This window comes from Sceloporus occidentalis, unplaced genomic scaffold, assembly GCF_023333645.1.
Source record: "Sceloporus occidentalis isolate IW3139 unplaced genomic scaffold, rSceOcc1.0.p SCAF_1, whole genome shotgun sequence".
NCBI classification, from domain to species: Eukaryota; Metazoa; Chordata; class Lepidosauria; order Squamata; family Phrynosomatidae; genus Sceloporus; species Sceloporus occidentalis.
In genome coordinates, this window is record NW_028316981.1 from 95536495 (window position 1) to 95563259 (window position 26765).

Sequence of the window (26765 nt, forward strand, 5' to 3'; positions counted from 1 at the left end):
GATTCTTTAAAAAATATCAGTGAGATTTGCAGATCAAATTTAAGAATTAAAGAGAAGCAAGATAAAACAGTGTAAGTTTGTAATTAACATTTTATCTTTTTCAAAAAGTGATGAAGAAAATAATTATGAGCATTTTGTGCATTTTTGGTTGGCCAATAAAGATATTTTTGTGGATTATGGATGTTATTGTACTTCAAGAAGAGTAGTTAAATATAACATGATATAGAGTATATATTTAATTATGCATTTGAATAATTTCACTTTAAGGCAACTGTAAAACATTATTTCTAATTATGTGTAAACAACTGTATTTCTTGTCCATGAATATTCTGGCTCATCTCCTTATTCTCACAAAATGAGAAAAACTAGGGTCATCAATGAAGCTTAATGGTAATAAGAGTTTGATGACACATAAAAGGAGCACTCCTTCACAAAACAGATAGATGAACTATGCAGTTAATTACAGTCGGCTCTTCTTATACATGGATTTCTTATACATGGATTCAAGCATCCACGGTTTGAAAATGTTAAAAAAAGTATAAATTTCAAATATCAAGCCTTGATTTTCATTTTTTATAAGGGACACCATTTTGCTATGTCATTATATTTAATGGGACTTGAGCATACACAGATTTTCTTATACATGGGGGATCTTGGAACCAAACCTCAGTGTATAACAAGGGTCCACTGTACTGCAAAATAGGATAATCGGCAACAACTTAGCTTTCAAAAGCGATTAGAGATGTTCATGAAGAAATAAGTTGAGTCATCCTAAATTGAACACTATCTCCAGAATTAGAGGAAGCATGCCTCTTAAGACCAGCCTCTGGAACTATAGCAGTTTTTCACACACACACCCCGCCAAACAGGAATTCCAGTATATTTCAATGGATAAAAATGCCTCGTGTTCAGAGGGGTGCTTCTGGGTATAGAATGAGGAGAACTGCACAATATCACACAGAACTAAAAAAACATTCACATGTGGTCAAATATTTTCTTTAAGTAGCTGACAGTCCTTTTTCTCCTCAAAAAATCATGAACATGTGTCTGTAAAAAAACAAAACATAACTGTTTATCATTAAAAATGTTACAAATCTCAAAAATTAGAAATAGATCTAAACCCTGTAGGAAAACTGACCCAGATTTAATATAATAATTTTTACTGCAATTTTAATACATTCCCTCCTGAACAAACATTCTTCAAATAAAGGCCATTCTTGGTATCTGCCTTGCTACAAACAACCAGATCATGGCTATTCTAGTGACCCGTGAAAGTAAAACTTCCCTCACAAAGACTGTACAGGTATATGCCTTCCAGCAGCCTATACTTACAGCAACCCCATGATTTTCATAAGATTGTCTTAGGCAACGAATACTAAAGAGTTGATTCCACCAGTTCCTTTCTCTGAAATATAGCCTACAGCACCTGGAATTCATTGGCAGTCTCCCATCCAAATACTAGCCAGAGCTGAGCCTGCTTAACATGCAAGATCAGATGGGATCTAGTTTATTTAGGCAGCTCATATGGTGTACCACTTAGTTATTTCTTGTCTGCTGACTTGTTTAAGAAGCAGCACTGTTAGTATGTGTGGAGGGAGATATGGTTTATTCTACCAAATGTGTTATTTTCTGTCAGTTCTAAGCTGTTGAAAAAAATGCCTTCCACAATTAGTACAGTTTGAAAAAATGGTTCAACCAGTTACATTGTAACCGAACTGGACAACCCATGACGTACCATGCAGCTCATCCAGTCAAACATCTCCCTTCAGAAGGCATGTTGACTTAGTGCTGTAACACCATTACACCTTTATGCTATATTTCCTTGGTTTACTTGGCATATACTGCTGAGATAGGCATTTATCTATGAACTCAACTAGCTGTTCGTCAGTAGCTAGGTTTTCTCTGTAGTGTATAATGCATCTGAAGTTCCTCAGCAAACACAAATCACATGTCTTGAAAAGTTTATCAGTGACTCAACGCATCATTCATTTTCTTCTTATTGAACACTCAAGACCCCTGTGAAAACATACATTTTCTGGAGACTCATCACTGAACTCAGGACTGGATACTAGTTCAAGACTCTAAGGTATACCTTCTGCTCAATGATGCATGGCTGATCCACAGCAGTTTGATTCTGGTAGGTTTCCTTCATTTCACACCCTGAATATAGGCTGTCCTTATTTGTTTCATTGACCAGGGCTGCATCTGCAATGCAGAAATAATCCAGGTTTGATACCACTTTAACTGCCATGGCTCAATTCTATGGAATCCTGGGATTTGTAGTTTGTTGTGCCACCAGAGCTCTCTGACAAAGAAGCCTATATGCCCGATAAAACTACAGTTGTCTGAATGCCATAGCACTGAGCCATTGCTGTCAAACTGGATTATATCTGCAGTGTGGATGCAGCCTATGTGATTAAAACAAAATACTGTTTCTGCAGTGAAGTTATGAGGTTCCTAGTTTCTGTTGTTGTTCTGTTTCTAGTTTGTTGTTTCTTGGTCATTTCTGAATATCACTGGCTGCTCTGTGGTGAACTGTCTGTGGATGTCACTAAGTCCTCCTATTCCTTCTCATTACAGCACTATCTCCACTTGCTGTCCTCCTGCTTTTCAGCAGAATAGGTGGTTGTTTCTTATCTGAGTGTTCTCATCAGTTTCTTTCCATCATGCTTCAAAACAGAATGGGACTTTTTTTGTCCCATTCATGTCACACTACATTGTGTATAATGAAAAAGTTCGATCTACCATTTGCCTGAAAAATATTGCTTGACATATGGTTGAAACTTGGAAACTTTGTTCAAAACTCGTGAATGTCAAATGCTTCCCTTGCAAGTACAGCTCTGTGTGAATTTATGTCCCATTTGGAAGAATGAACATTAATCAGGTTCCATCTGCTCTCTCTCTTTAATAGACGCATCCTAGGAGGAATACTTCCATATATACCCAGTATCAGCTATGGGAGTCAACAGACATCAAACTCTGCTAAGAAGACATAACTTTTAATCAAAACTGAGTAAGGAAACATAACCTATGTTAAGACAAGCCAGACTTCAGATCTGTATGCTTTATTCTATTTCTGCTTATCACTGGGAGTCCAGGGAATAAACAAACTACAAAAGTGTCCATCTCAATGAAAATGGAAAATCTTATAAGCTTTTGTACCTAGAAAGCTATCTCCTCAACCCTAAGGAGTAGATATGCTTCCTCATCACTGCCTCATTAGAGAAAACCTAATGCTCTCTGTATTAAATTCTGTAGTTTTTTATGAGCCCTGATGGCACATTGGTTAAATGCCTGTATTCCAGCCACTCACTTACAAACCACAAACAAGGTTGTGAGTTCAATACCAGCCAGGGGCTCAGGGTTGATTCAGCCTGGCATCCTTCTGAGGTTGCTAAAGTGAGTACCCAGTTTGTTGGGGCAATCACCTTAGACATTGTACATTGCTTAGGGAGTGCTTAAGTGCACTGATAAGCGGTATAGAAATGTACTTACTATTGCAATTGCTATGTATCTGAGTGGAATCCACACAGAAATACAGTTAAGTCACCCTAAATAAGTAATTAGAACCTTACATTTAATTGCTATTGCTAAAGCAAAAAAAAAAAAAAAAAGTATCACCAAGAGTACCTTGGAGATTCTTCTTCCTTACAAAGAAACAAATTTATTCCACATGGCACTAGGTATTGCCTCTAGTTCCTGAAAAAAAATCATCATTAAAACATACACAAAGCAAAACAGATAGATATTTTTGGAAGAAATCCCTTAGCATAAGGCTACAGTTTCAATAGGTTACGGCTTGCAGAGTGGTTGACAGGCATAAACAATACATTTAGGGCATTTAGATTTTCATCAGATTAATTATAGAGGCAGTTGCCCGTAATTCAGGCATGCATCTGCCTCCCTTGTGCAGTGAACAAAAATATTTTTGAATGGATTCTAATGATCTCTTAACATGGACTAACTTACACATTTCATGGAGACCATGACAATCATCCCTACTTTTGTCAATCCCTTAAGTGGAATTAGTACAGAACTTGTAATCCAGTTCTGTACAGGATCAGGATGTCCAACTGACAACTGTAATACCAGATTATGCCAGGGAACCTGTGTGTATGAAGGACTCAGATCAGTGAATCCCTAGATCAGTGGTTCCCAACCTTCCTAATGCTGCAACCCTTTAATACAGTTCCTCATGTTGTGGTGACCCAAACCCATGAAATTATTTTCATTGCTACTTCATAACTGTAATTAAATAGGTGTTTTCCAGTGGTCTTAGGCGACCCCCATAAAAGGGTCATTCGACCCCCAAAGGGGTCCCGACCCACAGGTTGGGAACCACTGCCCTAGATCATAAAGATTTCAAGCTCAAGAGGCAATGATATTTTTGTCATCATTAAGCAATTGGCCTGCCCAGCAATATAAAAAACAAGCACTCTGTACCACTTTCTGAAGTGTGATTTCTAATACTGTAGTTATAAAAGTGAACTACAAAAGGAGCTAAACTAATACTGCAAAACAGCAGTAGTGTGAAGTTAGCAAGCCTTCAGGATATCAACTATGGAAATGCAAAAAAAAAAAAAGGCATCCTTGCATTATTATAAACAAAACTGTTAACATTTTGCACTCTAATATGCACGGATTGTTTAAGTGTCTCACACAATATGAATGCAAGCCAAGAGAAAATACTGACTAGGGTAGACCAGATACTTCCTTGAATCTAATGTCAGTTCAGAACAATGATTAAAGAAGCAATTTACACATTTATCAGGAATTCTCACAAAGGTCCTTAAACTTCTGAGCAGACAATCACAGGATTGTGCATATTCAGTTTATCCTGTTTACTATCACACTGACCTGGGGTGAAAGTCAAATTACCACTGTTTATGGCAAAACTTGCAGGAATGCATTCTAATACCACTACCTGTAATAAGTGTTTCTGAACACATACATAACAAAGTAACATTATCATTCAAGCTAAAGGCAATAGGTGTAATAAAGCTAGTTTCATGAACTTCATCATCCACACAATTTTACAGGAGCATTAAAACAGGCTGTAAGAGAGACATACACATATTCAGAAGAAGAGGAAAAAGAATAGTGTTATTCATTCCCTACTTTCAGTTCAGCAATGTGTTCCAAAGAAGACACATTAAAATGTTTCCAGTGGAGTCAGGTTTTTAAATATGCATAGCAAGGAGAAATAAAGAATTTTCAGTTTTCCTCTAAAATTGACTGTTTCTTTTAATTATCAAAATGAAACATAAAATGGTAATAAAAACAATGGAATTGGTCATCATTAGGACAGGATAGCTAACACGTGGCACGTTCTTACAGTATGCACACTGGAAGTTTCTGCAAAATTTTAAAAATGGTCACCAAAGTTATGATTGTTGAAGAAATATTTTGGCACTACGAAACAGATGAAATGGGATTAAGTGGAGAACCCATTTGGGTAAGTACTTTATCCAGCCATTGCAAAGGCCCATGAAGATGTATTTCTATCCAGCATGGGGTACTTGTAACATCTTGTCGGTGATACTCTGCTCCCCAACCCTACAAAACAAACATATATTTAGTAAAAGTTAGATCTGAAATATCTGTTGTTGTTTAGTACAGTAAATTCATTTTACAAACAAGTGGGTTTTCATTCCCAGCTCATCAGCCAATAGAATACAGGGTAGATGAATACTCCATTCTGCCAAAAGAAAGTACTTCCTTAAACCTCTGCCATTTACAAGTTACTTGTGCTGGGCTATGGGATGTTTCAGGATCTTCAATGGGTATACAAGAAAGAAAGAAAGAAAGAAAGAAAGAAAGAAAGAAAGAAAAGCCTCTAATCTTTATTCTGCTTGGCAGAGCCTGCAAATTAAAAGAGAAATGCACCCTGTTTCAATGGCAGCTTCTTCCAAATCAATTTCACCAACAAAAGGAAGACTGCATTTCACAGAATAATCACCTTCTCAACCTTGCACTCTGAGAGAAAGTGAATTCTCCAGATTTGCTTGATGAAGACTTTTTTTTAGAAGGGAGATAATATCCACATTTTGTATATTAAGGTTACTATCTTAGGGAATATACCAGAAATTTATAAGACATTATAAAATAGTTCTATGGCAGGTTGAAGACTGACACATTTATTATGGGATGCAAACTATAGCCCATGTCATCAAAGCTCATGATAAATAAACCACATCTTACCTTTACGAAACTCATCCGAATTGTGCACATTTTGGTGAGCTCATACACTGCTTCAAACCCATGATTGACAGACTGAGCTAGAAGCTGGGCAAATTCCTGATTGTTAAAGATCTTTAGGCTGCATCCACTAGGAATCTTGCATACAGTTGTAGGATGAAATCCATGATGGTAATTACAATTCCGGCTCTGTACAAATATGCTGCTGTCACTCAGGCATTCAGCATAGACCTCTCCACCTACATAGTACAAATGGACACCTGGAAAAATTGAAGGAAACACCAAACATTTAACATAATTAATTGTAGAAACAATTATTGCATTTCACTTTAAAACTTGAGCCAGTCTTCTGGTTGAAAAAGATTCCCATGGGAATGCCTCCACAATATATTTTCCTTTCATAAACCCAGTATCTTATCAACCACTAGAGGTCCCCCGTCCATCAACAACAGAACAGGATTCCTCAATAAATGGGAAATGTGCAGCTCTATTGAAGTTGCTGAACTGCAATTCCCAGAATTCCTCACCATGGGCTACTGCTGGCTCACAGTTCAACAAAATCTGGAGAACTGGCCTAAATCCCACCCCTGACAAAGATGATAAATGGTTGAGAGTTTCCCTGTGCATTTTGCTCATATCCTGTTAATTGGGACACTTTTAATTAGAATCATGAAATCTATGATAAAAGCAGGGTGGCTGGCTTAAACCAAATGATTTTTTTTAAAAAAAAAATACTATTTTAAAATTGATGTGTGTGTGAGAGAGAGAAACTGGGTATTATTGCTTTTTCCAACAATGACTTTGAATTTAAAATTTTAACATTAAGAGTTCATTGACAGTTGTTCAGTTATTTGTTTTTAATCACTTCATATTATAGTGCAAGAAATGCCATTCAGGAACAACACAAGTTCAACCAAAAACAATTTACATTAAAAGGGCACATTTTTAGAGCAATTATAATTTAAACTAGTGGCCAAAAATCTGAACTGCATTTTTCTATTTAATTTTCAAATTATGGCTTCATCCACACTGTTGAAAAAATCGAGTTTGACACCACTTTTAACTGCCATGGGTCAATGCTATAGAATTGTGGGGATTATAATTTATTGTGGCACCAGAGCTAACAGAGAAGGCTAAATGTCTCACAAAGCTAAGTGTCTCCTAGAATTCCATAATATTGAACCATAACAGTTAAAATGGCGTCAAACAGATTGTTTCTGCAGTGCAGATGCATTGTATAGCCCTAGTCCTATACTGGTCTAGTTCTACATGTTAATGCAAAAAAACAAAAAACAAAAAACAAACAAACCCATTTGGGGAGGGGGTTAATGTCTTCTTTTTTCCAACCCTGGAAAGACCAGATCTTTTGTACAGTATGGTATGTCAGAAATCATTAAATTGCATATTCTGTGGGATCTTACTGTACAATTTTGTTGTTCTTATGGTTTATCTTTTTTAAAGGAACTCAAGTATACTATGAATTCATGGCACCTTATCCTTCCTTCTTTTCATGTGACTTCTTTGTAGATCCAATCTAAGACTCAGGCTTTCTCTTCCTCCCCTTAACTCTGTTTTGTTTATTTAACATGGCTCAGGGAGCCACTTCTACACAAAACCCTCAAATGTGTACACTAAGAACAAATGTTTCAAAAGAAGTTACAGTGTTTGTAAATCCTACAGTATGTGAAATAAATCCAAAATCGTAAAAACTGTTATAAGAATAGGAAATTCTATGTACAATGTTTCACAGCATAAACCAGTTAAAATGTTTTATTAAAGTTGGCAAGGCATTTTAACTGCTTCATCCAAGTTTATACTAGCTTCCATTCAATGCATTACAGCAATCAACTGATTTCATTTACAGAGGTCACTGCTCAGTAAGGCAAGCTGCTTATGATCATACAATCTACACTGTATTACCTTTCCCAATGTGTCTTCGTGTGTTCTCAATTGTTGAATTGCGATTAACATTGGAGAGCAAACCTAAGCAAAATCTTGTTTTGTTGTTAGAAGGATCTGTAAATCCATCGACTAAGATACTAGTGGAAGATGCATGAAAAGCATCCCCAACTCGGTTGTTTAATTCATAATATACAATTGAGCACCAGTGCTTGGGTTCTTCATAGGCCACAGGGTGAACATCTATGAACAAAAACAAAACACATGGACATTCAGCATTTTCAACAGTTAAGTCTACTGCAGCATACTCCAACCTGACAACCCCCAAATGTGCTAGACTACTCCTCTCACCTCCCCAATAAGAAGCTGGATCCAGAATGACAGAATCTGTAATCCAACCCAATTAAAAGGTGCTAGACAGAGGAAGACGAATTTACATCCCCACCACCAAGAATATTATATAGCATTAATGCTTTATTTGTCAGGGCTCAAAAACATTAGGTTCACTTCCCCAGAAATCATCTAACAATTATCACTATATTACAAACAAGGAGTGGGCACTGAAGACAGTAGCTTGCCCACCTCCCACTGAATACACAGATGGCTGGAGTTATGAGATAAATAATTTCAACACATATTTCATAGCCATAGCCATTACAAAAAGTCAGCAGTGGAGGTCCTGCTGTTTGTCTCAACATCCTGAGAAGCAGATTAGTGAATACACAGGACAAAGCTTTTTCTCCTGCCCCTCATTGTGAAACAGAAGTCAGGCTAGTTTCATCTTTGTTGAGCTTATGATCAGTGGCCAGAAGTGCATTATTCCAAACTGCCATTGTGTGTGTGTTTAGAAAAAGCCTTTAAAATGGTTTTAAAACTGTTTTTAAACAATGTCTTAACAGACATTCATAATATGGCAGCCAGACTGATTACAGGCACATCCTGGAGTGAGTACGTTACACCAATCTTAAAATCTCTCCACTGGCTGCTAATAAGTTTCTGGGCAAAGTAAGAAGTATTGGTTATTATCTTTAAAACCCTACATGGTTTGGGTCCAGGTTACTTACAGGATCACCTTCTCCCATATAATCCACCCTGTACACTCAGGTCCTCTGGGAAATGTTTGCTCCAACCAGCTAGGACTGGACTGGCAATGGTTTCCCAGAGAACCTTTCTGCCTGCTGCCCCAAGACTGTGGAATGACCAGCCATATGATATGATAGCTTGAGATATGACAGCTTGAAAATATCAGACAGCATTATAAACATACCGTATATACTCCACTATAAGTCGACCTCATGTATAAGCTGAGGGCAGGTTGTGGGGCCACAATAATGGATTTTGATATGACCCGTGGATAAGTCGAGCATAAAATTTAGGGGCATGTAACAAAGGATCTAAAGGATGAAGCAAAGGAAAACAATGCCAAAGAACTTACAAAATCCCAACAAGCATAACTTCGTGCTCATACTACAGTGGACCCATGTTATACGCTGGGGTTTGGTTCCAAGATCCCCCACATATAACAAAACCTGTGTATGCTCAAGTCCCATTAAATATAATGACATAGGAAAATGGTGTCCCTTATAAAAAATGAAAATCAAGGTTTGATATTTGAAATTTATACTTTTTTTGAACATTTTCAAACCGTGTATGCTTGAATCCGTGTATAAAAAATCCGTGTATAAGAAGGGCCGACTGTAAATGCTGGATGGATGAGAGAATAGAAGGGGGTCAGGTCAGTGCTTCTAAGAAAGATTGCACTCTTGCCTTTCGCCAAGGGACAGTTCCATTTTTTCTTACAGGAGTTAAAATACAATACTTCCATTGACCTGTGGATAAGTCGTTTTAGTTTTCTGGGGTCAGTTTTTTGACTAAAATTTTTGGACTTATACATGTATATATACACTATCTCTTCTGGCAGACCTACGCAGTCAATTTTAAATAATGACTTTAATTGTGTATGTACTCTATGAGGGTATTTTAATGATTTTATAGTGTTCTATTTTAGCTGTGGGTTTATGTGTTATTAGTTTTGGTACGATCAAGACAACTAAGTGTTAAACTAAACCAAAAGCAAGACAGTGTAACAAACAGAAAGGTCTAGGAAAAAAGTATTTACAGAGTAAAACATAAAATAGTTTTAATGTCTAAAATATTCTGATGATGCAATGACAAAGCATTCCCTTACATAAGCAGTGTATAAACAGTGCAATACACTGTACAAAAATACATTAAAGACAAGGAGTATATAAACTTCCAAAATGCATTAAACGTAGAAAGTATCAAAACATCCACATCCAAACGCATTTCAACAAACCTCTTCCTCAGTTGGTAAAGGAAAGCTGTAGTAGCAGCAAAACAAATATCATATTGCCAAAGAGTTATCCAGTATATGTAAGTAGGATAGATCAGGCTTATAATAGTTCTGTATCCTGGATACTCAAACAAATTGCAAGGCTGATTTATCCTACTTACAGTACATATACTGGACAACTCTTTGGCAACAGGATAATTGTTTTGCTGCTACTGAAGCTTTCCTTTACTACTGAGGAAGACTTTTGACAAAACATGTTTGTTTTGATACTTTCTACTTTTAATGCATTTTGGAAGTTTAGATACTCCTTGTCTTTAATGCATTTTGTACAGTGTATTGCACTGTTTTTACACTGCTTACTTTGATGTAAGGGAATGCTTTGTCATAGCATCATCAGAATATTTTAGACATTTAGACATTAAAACTATTTTTATGTTTTACTCTGTAAAAACTTTTTTCCTAGACCTTTCCGTTTGTTAAACTGTTGTGTTTTGGTATATTGTATCCACCTTGAGTCTTGAGTAGAGGCAGCAAAGGAATAAAATTTATTATTACTACTGCTATTACTACATGTCATGAGCTTTAATAAATAGCGTGTTTTTTAGCTTCTTGAAAGTATTTTATTTTTAATTCCACTGAAGTACTCATCACTTTAAAGCCCAGCTCATCTATACTGAATGCACTTTCAAAAGAAGTATATAACAAAAATCTGACTTAAAATAAATTCATTATATTACAGTTAAATATATATATTAGCTTGTTCTTTGAACACTGAAATACTTAATACATGTAGCACTTATTCTGAAAGGCAGATAATCAACTCTATGAACTCACAGCTCTTAAGTACAGCTTCTTTCAATATAATTTTTAAGTCATCAGAAACAGTACAGATGAAACAAATTATATTATTCTGCATTCTCTTCCAAATTCTTTGTCTACTCGCTTTGAAACAACCTTAACACTATTCTACTCCCATTTGCATGTGCCATGCACTGCTATGTGCATAACAACTATATATGAGCTTGACTGAACTATATTTAAAGCCCTGAATTTGTCTTTGGCACCTATCTGAACATCTCATTACTATAACACAGCTTGCATTTTCGGAAGTTATCCTGTGAGTATACATCCTTCTCACCTTCTTTAAATCCCAAGATGCAGTTTTGCCCAGAGGGGGAGTATCCTCATCAAATATTTTTACACAAAGGGGCAAACTCATTCCATACCAATACTCCTACCTTTAACATCCTCACCCACAACAGAATTACTTCCGAGGAGTAAATAGAAGTTGCCTATTTACTGCTTAGTTTCTAAGGCAAAAGTCCTTCCAAAAAGAATCATGTAGCCCTCCAGATGTTATTGGACTGAAAATACTAGCAGCCCTGCCCAGCATAGCCAAAATCAAGGAATGCTGGGAAGAGCAACAAAACATAATACGGAGGGTCTTATGATTACCACCCCTGCTCTAAGAGAAGATAGGTAAGCAGAAAAAAAAATTAGGTGTGACGGCAAGCTACATTCCTTAACAGTTATTGTTACTGGTCAAATATCAACAATGGCAAAATACGACAAAGCTTACCAATACACCGTTTACCTTACCTCTGTTGGAAATGTTTGGCATTATCTGAGGGACCATATTATTGCTTGTGTCCATAGACTGTGTTGTCTCTTGCCCCATTTGATCTTCAGGAGGCATATATGCAGGTGGTGGTGTATCTGCTACAAAGAAAAATTAGAAATTTGAGTGAAGTACATATATTTTATCTTAATTTCAGTTCATTACTTCAGTGTTTGATGGAGACTTGTCCTTTCTGTGCTACCTCTGCTTCCTGACTTCTTCCATTCTCTTGCTCCTGTGTTCTTACTATTTCTCTGTAGATCAACATCTCTCATAATGTAAGGTTGGCCCTCCATATCCACAGATTCTTTATCCAGAGATTCAACCAGCCATGCATTAAAGAATCTTAAAAATATAAAAATTCCAAAACGCAAACTTTGATTTTGCCATTTTACATAAGGGACATCATTTTACTATGCCAAGGTATTTAATGGGACTTGAGAATCCAAGGATTTTGATATCCATTTTTAGTCCTCGAACCAACCCCCAAGACCCACTGCACTGGTTTTCAAAGACATAGGCGCGTTACAGAGCGCCCAAAAATGGCGCCGCTGGTTGCTGCATCCAGGAACCGCAGCGGACAAACCGCGGCTTCTTTTTGTGCCCCAGAAGTGGCACTGCAAGTTGCTAGCCGCGCACTCACGGCGTCATTTCCACCATGCGACGTGAAGGCGCTAGGCGTCTGCGACGTCAAGATGGCGGCACCCATGTAGAACGGGTGCCGCCATTTTGTACGCGCCAAGCGCATACTAGGGTTGGGGGCATCTGGAAAGGATGCCCCTTTCTAACCCTAGTACGTGCTTGGTGCGTACTTTTGGCCCGTGCAGAACAGGCCATAGCTGTGTTAGTTTTTTCAGCCTAAAAAAGATTTCTCTGTATGTCTCCCTTCTACATCCAAATCCTACATATGTTCCCTACTGCAGTAAATGCCTTCTGTGTACCACAACCAAACTCTTGCAGAGATACACTGAGATAGTATTATTTCTATAGTACTTAACATCCAATGATGCCATTCTGCTAATGAAACTGCTTCTTGTAGTTAATGAAATCAAAAATAGGACTGACACCCATACACCCCAAACATGGCTAGGAAATGTTTTGGAACCTGTTTAAGGCCAGTGTAGAAGGCTAAGAAAGATTTATGGTACTAATGGAACGCTGGTTTTAGGCCTATAACTTCATATACTTGGAAGCAATTTACTGACACAATGTGATCTAACTCAGTGACAATATTTAGAACAATCTGATAGCCTTTTGGCTGAAGAGTGGGGTATAAATACTATAAATAATAATAACAACAACAAGAACAACAACAATCAATACTGTGCCATTTCCCATTTAGGCATTTGGTTCTACACTGCAATCACCACCTCCCCTTACCCTACAATATATTTAACACTTCCCTCACTTATGAAAACCTCATATTAATTCTTACTCCAACCTCATTCTGTTTAACCTTTTTCTTCCCATTCTCCCTTCTGTCTTCACCTCTGATCCACTAACATAAATACCACTGGCAGAACTCACAAGAAGATGCTTTGCACCCTCTGCAATTTTCCATTCCTCTAATTCTGGGCTGAGTAACTGACAGAGGAACGGAGTGTGGGCTGCATTTGCACCTTGTAGGACCTTCTGGGACCACACCCCACATCCTTTGTGAAAAATTGAAAAGAAAATCCCACTTATTTACTCACAAGCATTCCCTTCATCCTTGTGTCACCCAGCAAGCTCTTCTTCCCTCCCTCACACCATTTCTCCTCAATCCATGATGCAGCATAATGGGAAAGCTCTCACGTGAGCCTCCTCACTCTTGCTACTGTCACTTTTGAAGAGCCACTGTTACAGTGACAGAGCAAGCACTTGCTCTGATACACTGCAAGTGCAGGGAGTAGCCGCCGCTGCAGCTCCACTTTCAAAGCCTCCTCCCTGATCTACTTCTTCTTGCCTCTGCAAGAAGTAAGCAGCCATCTCCTTATGTCTGCAGGGAAAACAAAATCTGTTGGGAAATAAGAAGGCTGAGGAAGTTAATCAGCAGCACTGGGAATTTAGAATTGCCATAGTTGCTACCATCACCACTGTCACCTTCCTTATGCTCTCCTCTTCCATCCATGATTGGGTGGGTACAGAGGTGTAGGAAGATAGAAAGGCAGGCTACTTGATCTGCTTTCCTTCATGGCAGTTTGGCAGCAAACCACATCACTGCACAATTGTGTTGGTATTTGTTTTTAATCCACAGGGGCTGCAAAAAAGGAGAATGTGTGGGCGGGTCCACAGCCCACACTTTCAATACTCCTGCTCTAATTGCTCCATATATTAAGGCTTTTCTAAACACTTATGAATGCATTAAATTTTCAATTTACCATTCCAATCATACCCAACTTAGACTAAGCACTGCTTAGAAACAGATAAACCATGTAACTCATACAAAAATACTGTGTGTTCTCAACAAAACTATTCTACAAAAAAAATAATACTATGTATTCTCAACAAAACTATTTTACCAATTTAATCTCTAAGATCTGGAAGTGGAGTGCAAACAAGGTCAAGAGGTCTCACATTTGGAGGCGAGAACCGAAAATGCACCTCCTTTTAACTACAGTTGTCCCTTGCTATCCATGGGGAATCCGTTCCAGATCCCTCTGTGGATAGCAAAAAATACTGGACATTAAGTCCCATTCTTTTCAATGGGTGTGTGAGCCCATTTGCACTGCTGCATGCACACACAACCATTGAAAAAGTTGGGCCTTCCCATCCACAGAAGCTCAAATCATAAATGGTAAGCCCACAGTTGGTGCAGGCGCACTATACTGTTCCTTTATAAGACCGTTACATTGATGGTAAATTGCTCTTACCATCACTTTGGTAAAAGCTTTATTACTGAGGGATGTTAAATGAAATGAACTAGAGAAATACTGAAACTATTGTCAGGGATGATGGGAGTTGTAGCTCTTCACCTCTGGCTCGAACTCACCACCTTGTTACGCACCGGCGCTGACCAGTTTTGGCCAGTGGTTAAAGCTTTGCTCTAAAGCAGCAGAGTTACAGAGAATAGGCTGAAGACCCTGACAGACTCTCCAAGCCTTCTCACTCTTGCTTCCACAGAAGTCTTCACACTTCTTCAGGATCCAGCTGGCTCTTGTATCTTCACTCAAGACACCAGACAACTCAGTAGTCTTATATAAAAGATCTACTTTATTCTACTATATACAGCTCCAAAACTATCCAACACAACAATACTCCTCCACTACTACTACCCACAAAATACATTGGGATTCATAGCCATTATTATAGTCATTGGATAATACCACCCACTCTTGTCAGTTTCCACCCAGTGGGCGTGTACATCCACTCTCATTGGCTCTCTTGGTTCATCCCATAATTAATGATTTCATCATCTCACCTTGTCCACTTTAATAATTCTCAGGTGTGTTCAATTATCCACTTTGCATTTCTGTCCTTGGCATTTAGGACTTGTTAATTCCATTACCTTTTACACCTGTGTGGCTTCTATTTGCTTCTGCTGAGTCACCCTGACTCTCACATACATGTTTTATTTCAGTCACTGTATATCCCATGTTGCATTTTCCTTAACAACTATGCCAATGCATGTCATGCTATAGACCTACATAGAATGGTTGCTTTTTTTAAATTTTTAAACTAAAATAAATTGGCATCCTCTCTCCCATATATATATATATATATTTAAAACTACGTTAGAGAACAGATCTTACCTAGGTTTTCCCTAATATGCCTTCCTTACACATATTCATGGAGTCTTAAGATGGAGAACCATTTAAATATGTTACCTGTGCTTTTACTAAGCCTGAACATCTCTGCTATATTTGTGAAACTAAACTTTTTAGTTTCAATGGTTGGAGAAGGGCTCTCATGTTTTAGACTCCAAAAGATCATGTCTCCAGGCTTTAGTCTCTTTTGTATGTGGCTTCAAGTTCCCTGACAACTTATGGCTACCCCTACAAATTTCATATAGTCTTCATAGGCCAGTTTCTTCCTCTGAAATATAGCCTACAGTACTTGGTATTCACTGACAGTCTCCCATCCAAGTACTAATCAGGTTTTAGTTTCAAAGATCAGGCAGCATCTAGTGCCTTCAGGATATTTAAGTCCTTTTCTATTAGTTTCTTTGCTGATTCTTGGTTGATTAATTATTTAATTTCCCACCTTCATACCAGCATGAAATTCAAGGTGGCTTGAGTACTAATACTTTGTTTACTCCAATGTTTAAAGTTCTGGTTTTTTTCCTTTGGCACTCATTTAAACAACTTATTAGTGTTGTTGTTGCTGCTATGTGCCCATTTCTAACTTAGGGAGACCTTAAAGTATCCTTGGTAGGATTTATACAGAGAATATTTGCCACTACCTCCCTCTAAGACTGAGAAAGTTTGACTTGCTCACAATCACCTAGTGGGGTTTCCATGGCTGAGCAGGAATTATAACACTGATCTCCAGAGTCAGTGTCCAACACTCAAACCACTACATCACAATGGCTCTCCCTTACTGCTGTAAAGCACCTTATATTTTAAAAACAAATTATATCCAGAGAATGCATCTCCCTCACACTCTCTAAAAGCAAAATGCATTTGGAGGCAAAATACTAACTGTGCAATCTTTATCTTCATAGCAATTCATCCTTCTGTTCCACCCATGAAAGCTCTTTCATTCTATTCTGTCTGAGAATAAAATCAAAGCCAGCACACTCTCAGACCATTCCTTCCTCATTATCTATGCTCAAATTGCCTTCTTCCATCTCCAGACTCTTCAAATAAAGTTCTCCTTGTCAAGTTCTCCACCACTCAGGTCCTGTACAGAGAGCCCTAAAGGAGCAGCTTGACGCCGCCCCTTTGATTGGCAGATCAGGGCCGCAGCAACCACACGCTATAGCCCTGATCTAGTGGAGGTTTGCAGCTCCTTTTAGGGGTGGAAAAGAACCACCATTTCCACCACGGCAGTGCCTTTTCAGTGCTCCTGCGACATGTAAACACCGAGCTGCCAGAGTGCTGAAACGCTGCCCACCATCTAATCAGGTGGGTGGCATGACACCGGCTTGGGGGCAGCATCGGGGTGTGCCTCATCTGAATGCCACATCCCTACACCGGCATATTATGCCAGTCTGTTTTTCCCCTCATTCCTCATCCTCTTTACAGCCATCAACACAGTTGTTAACTTTTTTTGCTTTATTCTCAGTTAGTTTCTTTTGCTACCTAATTCATCTTCTTATAGTTTTTCATGGGCTTTTCAGGCTATGCGGCCATGTTCAAGAAGAGTTTATTCCTGATATTTCACCTGCATCTGTGGCTGTCATCTTCAGAGAATGCTGGCATGGAAGAGAGTTGGTGTGTGTGTGTGAGAGAGAGAGAGAGAGACCCTGGGTAGGGAGGAGTGATTTCCATGTTAATCTGTGTATTGTTCTGTTGTGAAATCAACAACCTCGAACTTAAACCCAGAGACATACTAATCAGCTTTGATGTGGTCTCCCTGTTCACCAAAGTCCCCATAACAGACACCATGGCACTTATCCAACAATTTTTTTTTTGGAAGACATCATAGTCCTGTTTGAACATTGCCTCACTACAATGGGACAATGGATTCTATGAGCAGAGAGATGGCGCAGCAATGGGAAGCTCTCTGAACCCCATGACAGCAAACCTTTACATGGAACACTTTGAAAAGTGTTCAGCATGGTTCTGATATGTGAATGACACTTTCACCATTTGGATCCATGGAGAAGAAGACTGGCTGTGTTTCTGAACCATCTGAACAACATCCACCCTAACAGCCAATTCACAATGGAAAAAGAAAAGGAAGGAACACTAGTCATCCACAAACCAAACCAACGTTTAGGCCACACGGTATACAGAAAACCTACACACATGGACAGATACCTGCACAAGAACTCCAACCATCACCCATGACAAAAAAAAGCAGAATAAAAACTCTGGTAGATTGGGCAATGAATCTGTGAACCCCACTTCTTGGAAGATGAACTGAAGCACCTAGACTGTGCTCTACAGACTATTGGTTATTGCAGCTCAAACATCAGAAGGGCTGCCAGACCCAGAAAAACCCATTGGACTAAAGACAAACCACCACCAAAAAAGAAGGTATTTTCCTCATACATCCCCATACATCAGAAGAGTCACAGACAGAACAGGGAAACTGACGAGGAAATACAACCTCCAAATGATCTACAAATTGACCAAGAAACTCCAGCAAATGCTGCGCTCAGGGAAAGACAAGAGAGACCCTCTCACAGCCGCAGGAGTTTCTCATACCATGTAGCTGCAAACAAGTCTACATAGGGACCACCAAATGCAGTGTTCAAACATCAATCAAGGAACATGAGAGACACTGAAGACTGAGTCAAACATAAAAATCAGTGGTAGCAGAACACGTTATAAACCATCCTGGCATAAAACGCTGTTTGAAAACACTGAAATTCTGGACCATGCCAACAAGTATCAGGTCAGAATGCACAGGGAAGCCATTGAAATCCACAAATACCTGGACAGCTTCAACAGGAAAGAAGAAACCCTTAAAGTGAACAAAATTTGGCTACCAGTCCTCTCCATCAAAACTACTATTTTCTATTAAGCCTTTTCTATAACCACCTAGTCTCCATAATGCTCTGTAATTAAACTCTAGTATTGTGGTGCCGAACCTATGGCATGCGTACACTCTCTGACATCCGAAGCCATTTTAGAGGGCACACAGAGAGATGGGAGGGTGGGGAAAGAAGAACAAGCACATGCCTGTTCCTCCTCTTCCCCAGCTTCCAGTGCCTTTAAGCTGCCTCTTCGGAGACAGCTGAAGGCCTGAGGGGGTGAGAAGAGCAACAGGTATACACCTGTTCCTCTCCCTCCCTCCCTCCCTCCCTCCCGGGCCTTTAGCTGTCTTCAGGAAAGTCTCACTTCCCAGAGGTTCTACCCCGGAAGGTGGAAGTCCCGCCCCCTGGTAGTCCTGCCCACCCAGAAATTCCATCCCCTGCACCGGGTAACACCCAGTGCCAAAACAGCTTTGAGTTTGGGTACTCGGTCCCTAAAAGGTTCACCATTACTGCTCTAGTATATCAAAGACATAGCCATGTTAATGTAGAAAATCAGTATGCAATGGGATTGTGTAGCAATTTTGAGGCTGATAGAGAAAAGTTGCATCTGAGAAAGGAGGCCCAAGTCTACAAAAGTTCCTGCACCAACTTTTCTCTTTCAGTTAGTCTCAAAAGTGCTACAAGATCCTTTTGCATAGTAAACTTTAGTATATGTAACTGCAACATTCACATTTGCCCTGTGCCTTCATTTTTCTGCTCCCCTTCCTTCTGTCACTTTCTAGCTTTTTGTAACTTTCTCATTCTTTATAAAGCACCATGCATACAGCTTGTACTAAGTAAAGAATAAAATGGCTTATGCTTTTTCCAAATCCTTCACCTGTCTTTTGTTCCACGGTGTATCTGTAGCAAAGCAATACATAATAGCCAAACTGCCACCACAAATAGATAAATTATCATTCTTCACTTTAACTTTCATCACTGCATCAATCCCAAAGCTGTTAAGTATTTTATTTGTAATTTTTGTTGTTAACTGCCCTCGAGTCGATCTCAACCCATGGTGACCCTGCTTATGTGACATCTCCAAGACCCTCTGTCCTCCACTGCTCTGCTCAACTCCTGTAAACTCATACTCATGATCTCTTTAATAGAGTCACTCCACCTTGCATGCAGCAAGATAAAATATGGATAACAAAATAAATGAATTTGATTTTCTTTCATTCAAGTTTTACTTTTCAATTACTGTCACACAGAAATCTTTACCTGGTAGCTGAAATGGACTAGATGGTCCAGAACTGGCTGGGGAATTTGGGTAGGTGCTGCCACCTGGAGATGGTGGATACGGACTATTTGGAGAAATGGGAAATGGAGTGCTGTTGGGCTGCTGGAACGATTCTGGAAATGTAGCATTGTGAGGCATATGTGGCTCATTGTGACTTAGGTTTCGGAACTGAACCAAGAGGCTATGCTGTGGGTTGAATTCACTATGCCTTGGCACCAAGACTGGAGGTAAAACTGAAAAAACAAAAGAAGAGTACAACTAAAATAGTCCATAAGATTACAATTCCCCGCCCCCTGGCTACTAGCCCTTTAAATGCAAAAAACACAGGAAGAAGCACATGCTATAAGCACCATACCTGTCAAAGCACTGCACTGCATTTCCCAGTTGGGAAAATTCTGGTTCTGTGCACCGTAGCAGCCTGGTAGGGTAAAGACATGTGTCCAACTGATAAATTGTGTAGGGGATGAGTGGCCCACCCCTGAACAATTAAGGCTGAACTAAAACAAACTGCACAGAATCCTATAGAACACAGTACATCAAAACTGTACTGTGTCAACAAAAGCAACTGCGCAAGGAATAAAAAGTTTGAGGAGAGAGAAAGATTACATTTAGCACATGAAAGAGTGTAAAAGGTAGGACATGAACATTAAGCGATTTAAACTGGCATATAAATAGATATGCATAAATGATGAATTCATATTTTTATGAATGCTAAATATGTTTAGGAGTACAGCCAGTTATCAAGTTAGTTACAAGTTTAGTAATTCTGTTTCTAATTGTATCATATTTAGCAGATACATGCAATCCAAGGTAAACATGCAGCCTCAGGACAAAAGAGAAACTTTAACTTAGGGGGGAAGAATGGCATCATTAGGTTCCATCTGTCCCTCTGCCCAATTTGCACCAAGCCACTTCATTGACAAGTCATTAAATCACCCTTGGAAATAGGTGAAGACATCATAACATTCAAACACACCTGGGCTCTCCACCCTTTTGTAATGATATGGATTGATACAGACTTCCTTCTGTTTAGATCCGAAAGGAAATTCACAAATGTCCAGTGGTTTTAGCTCATGATGACTCTGAAGATCAGGCCAACGCCATACACGACAGTAAATAACATGAGGAAGGCCTTTGCGGTGAGAAACTTGAAGTCGCCCATCTAACGAACGAGGAATCGTAACACATTTACTAGGCTGACCAGGACTGCTCAGTGCTTTCTCCAGCTCCTCCATGGCTCCTTTTTTCTTTTTCAGTTTTTTAACTAAAGCATCAACTGCTTTTTCTGCCCATTTTTCCTCTTCATCACCTTGTTTCCAGCCCAAGAGACGCTTTACAGCTGGGCTAGTAAAAGAGAACAGACTGGCCATTGATGTCATTTGACAAGTCTTTAAGCAATTTTCAAACTAAATTGTAGATTCTCAGGCACAACAGCAGCTTTATGAACAGCAGCAAATGATCTTCTTTCATCCAAGGAAAAGATTCTTCTTAGGACTGTTAAAAATAATTAGAATCTGTTAGTTGATGCCATATCTCTCCAAAAACTAGGGGAAATGGATACAGATTAACAGAATATTTTAAAAGACTGTTAAATTTATTTCAGATCTGATGTAATCATTGATTGGCTTTTAATTTGTTTTTGTTTTCATCTCTCTCATGCACTCTCACAAACAAACACACACGATTCAAAAAGGAAAAACCAACTGGTGCAGGTGACAATGGAAACTGTTTGAAGCAAAGCTCTCTCCAACACTCTTACATTATACAGCATAATGGGTTTTTTAAAAAAAAAGTTGTGCATGAGAACAAGCAGTTTACAGCACACAGAAACTTTGATGACCCATTTTACAACTGGAACGGTAAGTTAATAAAGAGGAATGTAACACTTTATACAATTATTTGTTAAATATTTAACGAAAATGGGGCACTATAGCATTGTACAACAGGAAGAAACAACAAGAAAGTATGCCCACATGCCAGTTAGGCCACAACCAACCCTTGAAGCCCCTGGCTCTGTTTTTCTTTGCTGTCACTGCTTGTTCACAAGTCTGTGTAGTGACCAAACAGAAGAGCCTAAATACCTTAATGACACCAGATCCTACTGGCTGGGAAGCTAAGCAGGGTCAAACTTGGTGAGTACTTGGCTGGGGGACCAGCAAGGAATATCTAGCACTTTAAGCAAACCAACTCTACATATTCCTTGCCTATGAAATTTACGTGATCATCATAAGTTGAAAGGCAATTTGAAAGTACTCTCACATCCCACAAACAGAGCGAAGAGACAGGGCAATAACCTTCATTTCCCCAGGGTGGATTGTGCCCAAAGAAAAAGGACAAGTGAACACATAGCAGTGAGAGCAACAAGGAGGAGACAGCCCTACTAAAGTCATCTTACCCAAGAATCTCCCAACATCTGAAACCAAACTGTTCAGACCCAAAGAAATTCTGAGGGAGGTACAATTTTCATTAAATACTCACTTTATCTCAGTTTCAGAACAGAATTATCATAAAGCTATGCTTTTACACAATGCAGTGGGGAGTAACAAACTGTTCCTTTTATATCACTAACAGCATCCATCTGCAACTCTTTTTTAAAAGGAGTAATGATGACAAACGGAACTTGTGTGCTATGTCAACATGTTGATAAGACCTCATAAAATCCCTGAAGAATATTCAACAAGTACAGGCACAAGACAATAGGCAGCTGGCAAAAAGCAGGCGCTGAACAAAGAAAAAGGATGTCAATAACAAAGTGTGTTCCGCTCCTGCTACAGAAACTGCCAAATATTGTCTTTGAGACTTCTGATAAACCACAGCAAGTCCAAACAGATAGCCTATCATTCCAAACTTCAGTCACGTTTATGGTCTCCATCAAAAGAAAGTTAGATCCTCTCCTATAGCTGCTTCCCAAAAGTTGCAACCTCCATGTGACCCAATGTCACGTATGAGAATGAGCATGGGAACAGCTGCTACCTGTTTTTCCAGCTAAGGAAAGATGGCAGAGTGACCTACCTGCACTCACTTCCTCATCAGGAGACAGAGACGGGCAGCAGCTTGTCAACATCTGAACTCTGCATTTCACTTTCTCTTGATGTGGGGACAGAAGGTTGCATGTCTAGACATCAAGCACACAAAACAGATATCACCTGTAGCTAGGAAAATGAATCAAAGTGACAGCCAATCATGGTGCTCTCAAGTAACGTATCACGTGACTCCAAGTGGATACGGGGGAAAAAAGCCTCCTGCCCCCTCCTCCCCAACTGTGGCTTTACTTGAGCTTCAAACAAGTGAGCCAGACACCCAGTTCTAGTTCTCATGAATGGGAAATAAACCCAGGCCTGGACTATATGCTTCCAATAATGCAGATGAAGATTCACAAGACTGAATATGCACCTTAAGCAGAAATAAATAAATACGGTAGTAAACTTCTGCATGTAGGAAACTGGCGAAAGCCCTTCCCTGCAGCTTACTTACATGAAGATCCATTCAGCCATGGAAGGCCACTCTCATCCCTCCAAACTCAACTGGCCTCCCACCTCAAACCTGGAGTGATACCAATCAGAAACAGATTAACTCCCTTCCCCTGCCAGCTGTTGCAGCTGTGTCAGTTTCTACTGACCTCCAAAACTTTAAAGCTGTAAATAAACACATAAATAAATTCTAGTCATAACACAGCAGCAGAATATATCTGGAATGTGTATTTATATTGGATCTTCATGCCTGAAAGTCTCCATACCATTTCAAAGAATACAAGATAAAAGAAGAGGGACCTTTCCCCAGTTTCCTTCATCCAAGCAGTCACTACATGCTTTCATTTATTTCATCTGAAGATACATACCCAGTCTGGTGACTCTCTGAGTGCATTTACACTGTAAAATGATGAAGCCTGACACCACTTCAACTGCCATGGCTCTATCCTACAGAATCCTGGGATTTGTAGTTCTGAGGCACAAGCACTCTTTGGCAGAGTCCCAGGACACCATCTACAGCAGTGGTCCCCAAACTGTGCTCTTTAAAGGGATTTTGGACTTCAGCTCCCAGAATCCCAGACTATTGGCCAACATGGGAGATGAAGTCCAAAATCTCTTAAAGGGCACAGTTTGGGGACCACTGCTCTATAGCAAGTGGTGTCAAACTGCATGATTTCTACAGTGTAGAGGCACCTGTAGCTTATGTTCCTGGAGGAATACAGAACAGGCATGCCTTTGTCTCCTGTTACTGAGACCTTGAAGAACTGGGGGCACAGAAGGAACATACATACATCCCATCTGGGATGGATAGCCAAGGCACAGACTGGCCCTGCCACTGGCCCCATTTTCTGCCCATAGGACATGTGTGTTTGTGTGTGTGGGTAAACCCCCTGGGTGACCCTGGGCAAGTCACACTCTCTCAGCCTCAGAGGATGGCAATGGCACCCCCCCCCCCTTTGAGAAAACCCTGTGACAGGTTCACCTGGGTATCACCATAAATCAAAAATGACTTGGAGGCACACAGCAGCAATATACAAACAGAATCCCCTACACACACAATGTGTGTATATTGTTGTTGTTATATACACACGCATATAAACCCAGATAAACCCTGTATGCCAATGACAAATCCCTTTGGAAGAAACCTGCCAATAAAACCCCATGCTAAATATGCCTTAGGGCCACAAACAACGGCAGCACACATAACAACACCACACACACATGGGGGAGTGTTGTTGTTACTGTTGTTGTATGTACACACAAATAGGGCCCCCAATATATATACATGTGTGTGTGTATGCAGATATATGTGTATATAGCCTTGCTGTGTATGTCTATGTGTGTGTGTTGTTGTTGTTGCTTGTTGTAGATACACACACAAAGCCCCCAATATATATGTGTGTGTATCGTTCCTGTTTATACATAAGCAGAGCCTCCCATATATATGCGTATGTCTGTATCTGTGTGCATGTGACATATGCATGATGTGTATGTCTATATGTGTGTGTATACAACAACCAACAATACAAACACTCATATATATATATATATATACACACACACACACAGACATACTCACAGAGCCCCCATATATGTGTGTGTATGTCTATATGTGCGTACACACACGTGTGTGTGATTGCCTGTTATATATACACGCAGAGCTCCCAATATATATGTGTGTGTGTTTATGTATGCATAGATATATATGAGTGTATCGTTGCTCTCATATATGAGTATGTTTATATCTGTGTGTGATATATGCATGTTTGTGTATACAACTGACAGCACACACATATATGCATGTATCACACATATATAGATATGCACACATACAAAGCCCCCCCATATATGTGTGGGTGTGCATGTGTGTATTGTTGCTGTACATACACATACAGCTCTCGATATATATATATATGTGTGTGTGTGTGTGTGTGTGTTGTTGTTGTTGTTGCATATATACACACACAGCCCCCAACATATATATGTATGTGTGTGTTGTTGGTTGTTGTGTACACACACAACAACCAACACACACATCTATATATATTTGGGGGAGAGGCGTTGCTGATACCTGGCCGCTCTCTCTTTCCCTGCTCCGCCTTCCTTACTCACGAGTTGAACAAACACCCCCCCCCCCCAAAAAATTGCAAACTCCAGAGCCGCCGCCGCTGTCTCCTCCTCCCTCAGCCTCTGCGGCGGCGGAGGGCTCCAGCCGGCCTCCCGCGGCGTCCGCCCCGCTAGAGAAGGGGAGAGGAGAGGGAAGTAGCCGAGGGGGGCCGGCCTTCCCTCTGGAGCCCGCCAGCGGACACCCCAAAACTACGGAAGTTTACCTCGATTTTCCTCAGAGCGGGAAGGGAAGAAGAAGAAGAAGAAGGCGACAACGACGAGGAGGAGGAGGGCGGAGCCGGGAGCGTACGTGACGGCGGGACACAAGGCGCCAAGGGATTGGTGGCGCTGGATGCCACTCAGTTGGCCTCCGCCAACCGGCTAGCGAGTGGGAGGAGTGAGAGGGAGGAGCCACTCCCCATCCCGCCTCCTCCTCCTAGTCTCAGCCCAGGAGTTGCTGGAGTTTTTTTCATTGAGGGAAAAGTGGGAGGAGGAGAGGGAGGAGGGGGGAGCCCGCGAGCCGTTTCCCTTGGCAACGCGGCCGTTAGCGGCTGAGGCCTCGTCCTCCTTCTTCCCATGAGCCTCAGCGGCCCTCGACACAGACCTTAGTGGTCCCAAACTCTGCGCCCTTTAAGAGATTTTGGACTTCACTTCCCAGAAGCCTCAGCCATGTTGGCCAATAGTCTGGGATTGGAGGAGCTGAAGTCCAAAATCTCTTAAAGGGCACACAGTTTGGGGGGACACTGAACTCTTTGGAAACGAGCAAAAGTGATTTCGTCCTCGTCATTCTCACTCAGTGCCCCCCAAATTCTGCTCTTTAAGGGATTTTGGACTTCAGCTCCCAGAATCCCAAACTGTTGGCCACCGTGGCTGATGAAGTCCAAAATCTCTTAAAGGGCACAGTTTGGGGAGCACTGCGAGGCAGCCTTGGCTTTCTGGAAGACCTGAGTTCGAATCCCCTACCAGCCACGGAGACCCACCTTGGGCCAGTCACTCTCTCAGCTTCCCACCCCTCTCCCTCCTTGGATTTGTACTTTTTGTGAGGGGAAGAAAGAGAAACGGGGGTATTTGGAAAGCAACTGAAGAAGTGGGGTGACAGAGGATTGATTGAGACTGTTCCTGTCCATTCAGGGCAGTATGTAAACAAGAGTTAACAAGAGGAGAAGCATGGCCAAGGCAGTCTGGGGGCTAGGCATCAGAAGCAGCCTTAACAAGGCCCAACACCTGTCAGGGATTAACCAGAGAGAACAGTCCAACAAAGACACCAAAATCCAGAAGCCGGTATAGAGCAAGGCCCATCAAAGCAACACAGAGAT

At 40.2% G+C, this 26765-nt stretch overlaps 1 protein-coding gene across 5 annotated transcripts; it reads right to left on the reverse strand.

The window, feature by feature from the left end:
• Positions 1 to 337: 337 nt before the first annotated feature.
• On the reverse strand, positions 338 to 25920 carry SMAD5 (SMAD family member 5). Of its 5 annotated transcripts, XM_089529655.1 has the most exons (10): positions 25674 to 25920; positions 23348 to 23508; positions 22886 to 22988; positions 20850 to 21367; positions 20229 to 20291; positions 19855 to 20106; positions 12011 to 12130; positions 8119 to 8340; positions 6202 to 6458; positions 338 to 5556 (listed from the first exon to the last, which is right to left on the reverse strand). In XM_089529655.1, exons 4-10 carry the CDS (start codon positions 21250 to 21252, stop codon positions 5413 to 5415), a joined length of 1461 nt encoding a protein of 486 aa, XP_089385781.1. In that variant the 5' UTR covers positions 21253 to 21367; positions 22886 to 22988; positions 23348 to 23508; positions 25674 to 25920; the 3' UTR covers positions 338 to 5412. The 5 variants fall into 5 exon arrangements, with proteins under 5 accessions (XP_089385781.1, XP_089385770.1, XP_089385786.1 ...); XM_089529644.1 differs by lacking the exon at positions 23348 to 23508; XM_089529660.1 differs by lacking the exons at positions 23348 to 23508; positions 25674 to 25920 and adding an exon at positions 25415 to 25435.
• Between the last annotated feature and the right edge of the window lie 845 nt (positions 25921 to 26765).

Bases quoted from the DNA above. Each gene is read 5' to 3' on its own strand.
- SMAD5 (XM_089529669.1), bottom strand. From the start codon at position 21,252: ATGACATCAATGGCCAGTCTGTTCTCTTTTACTAGCCCAGCTGTAAAG. The intron at 12,131-19,854 runs GTAAAGATTTCT...TTTTCTTTGTAG, and splicing joins TAGTCCATTTCAGCTACCAG to CAGATACACCACCACCTGCA. The intron at 5,557-6,201 runs GTAAGATGTGGT...TTTGTTTTGTAG, and splicing joins TTCGGATGAGTTTCGTAAAG to GGTTGGGGAGCAGAGTATCA.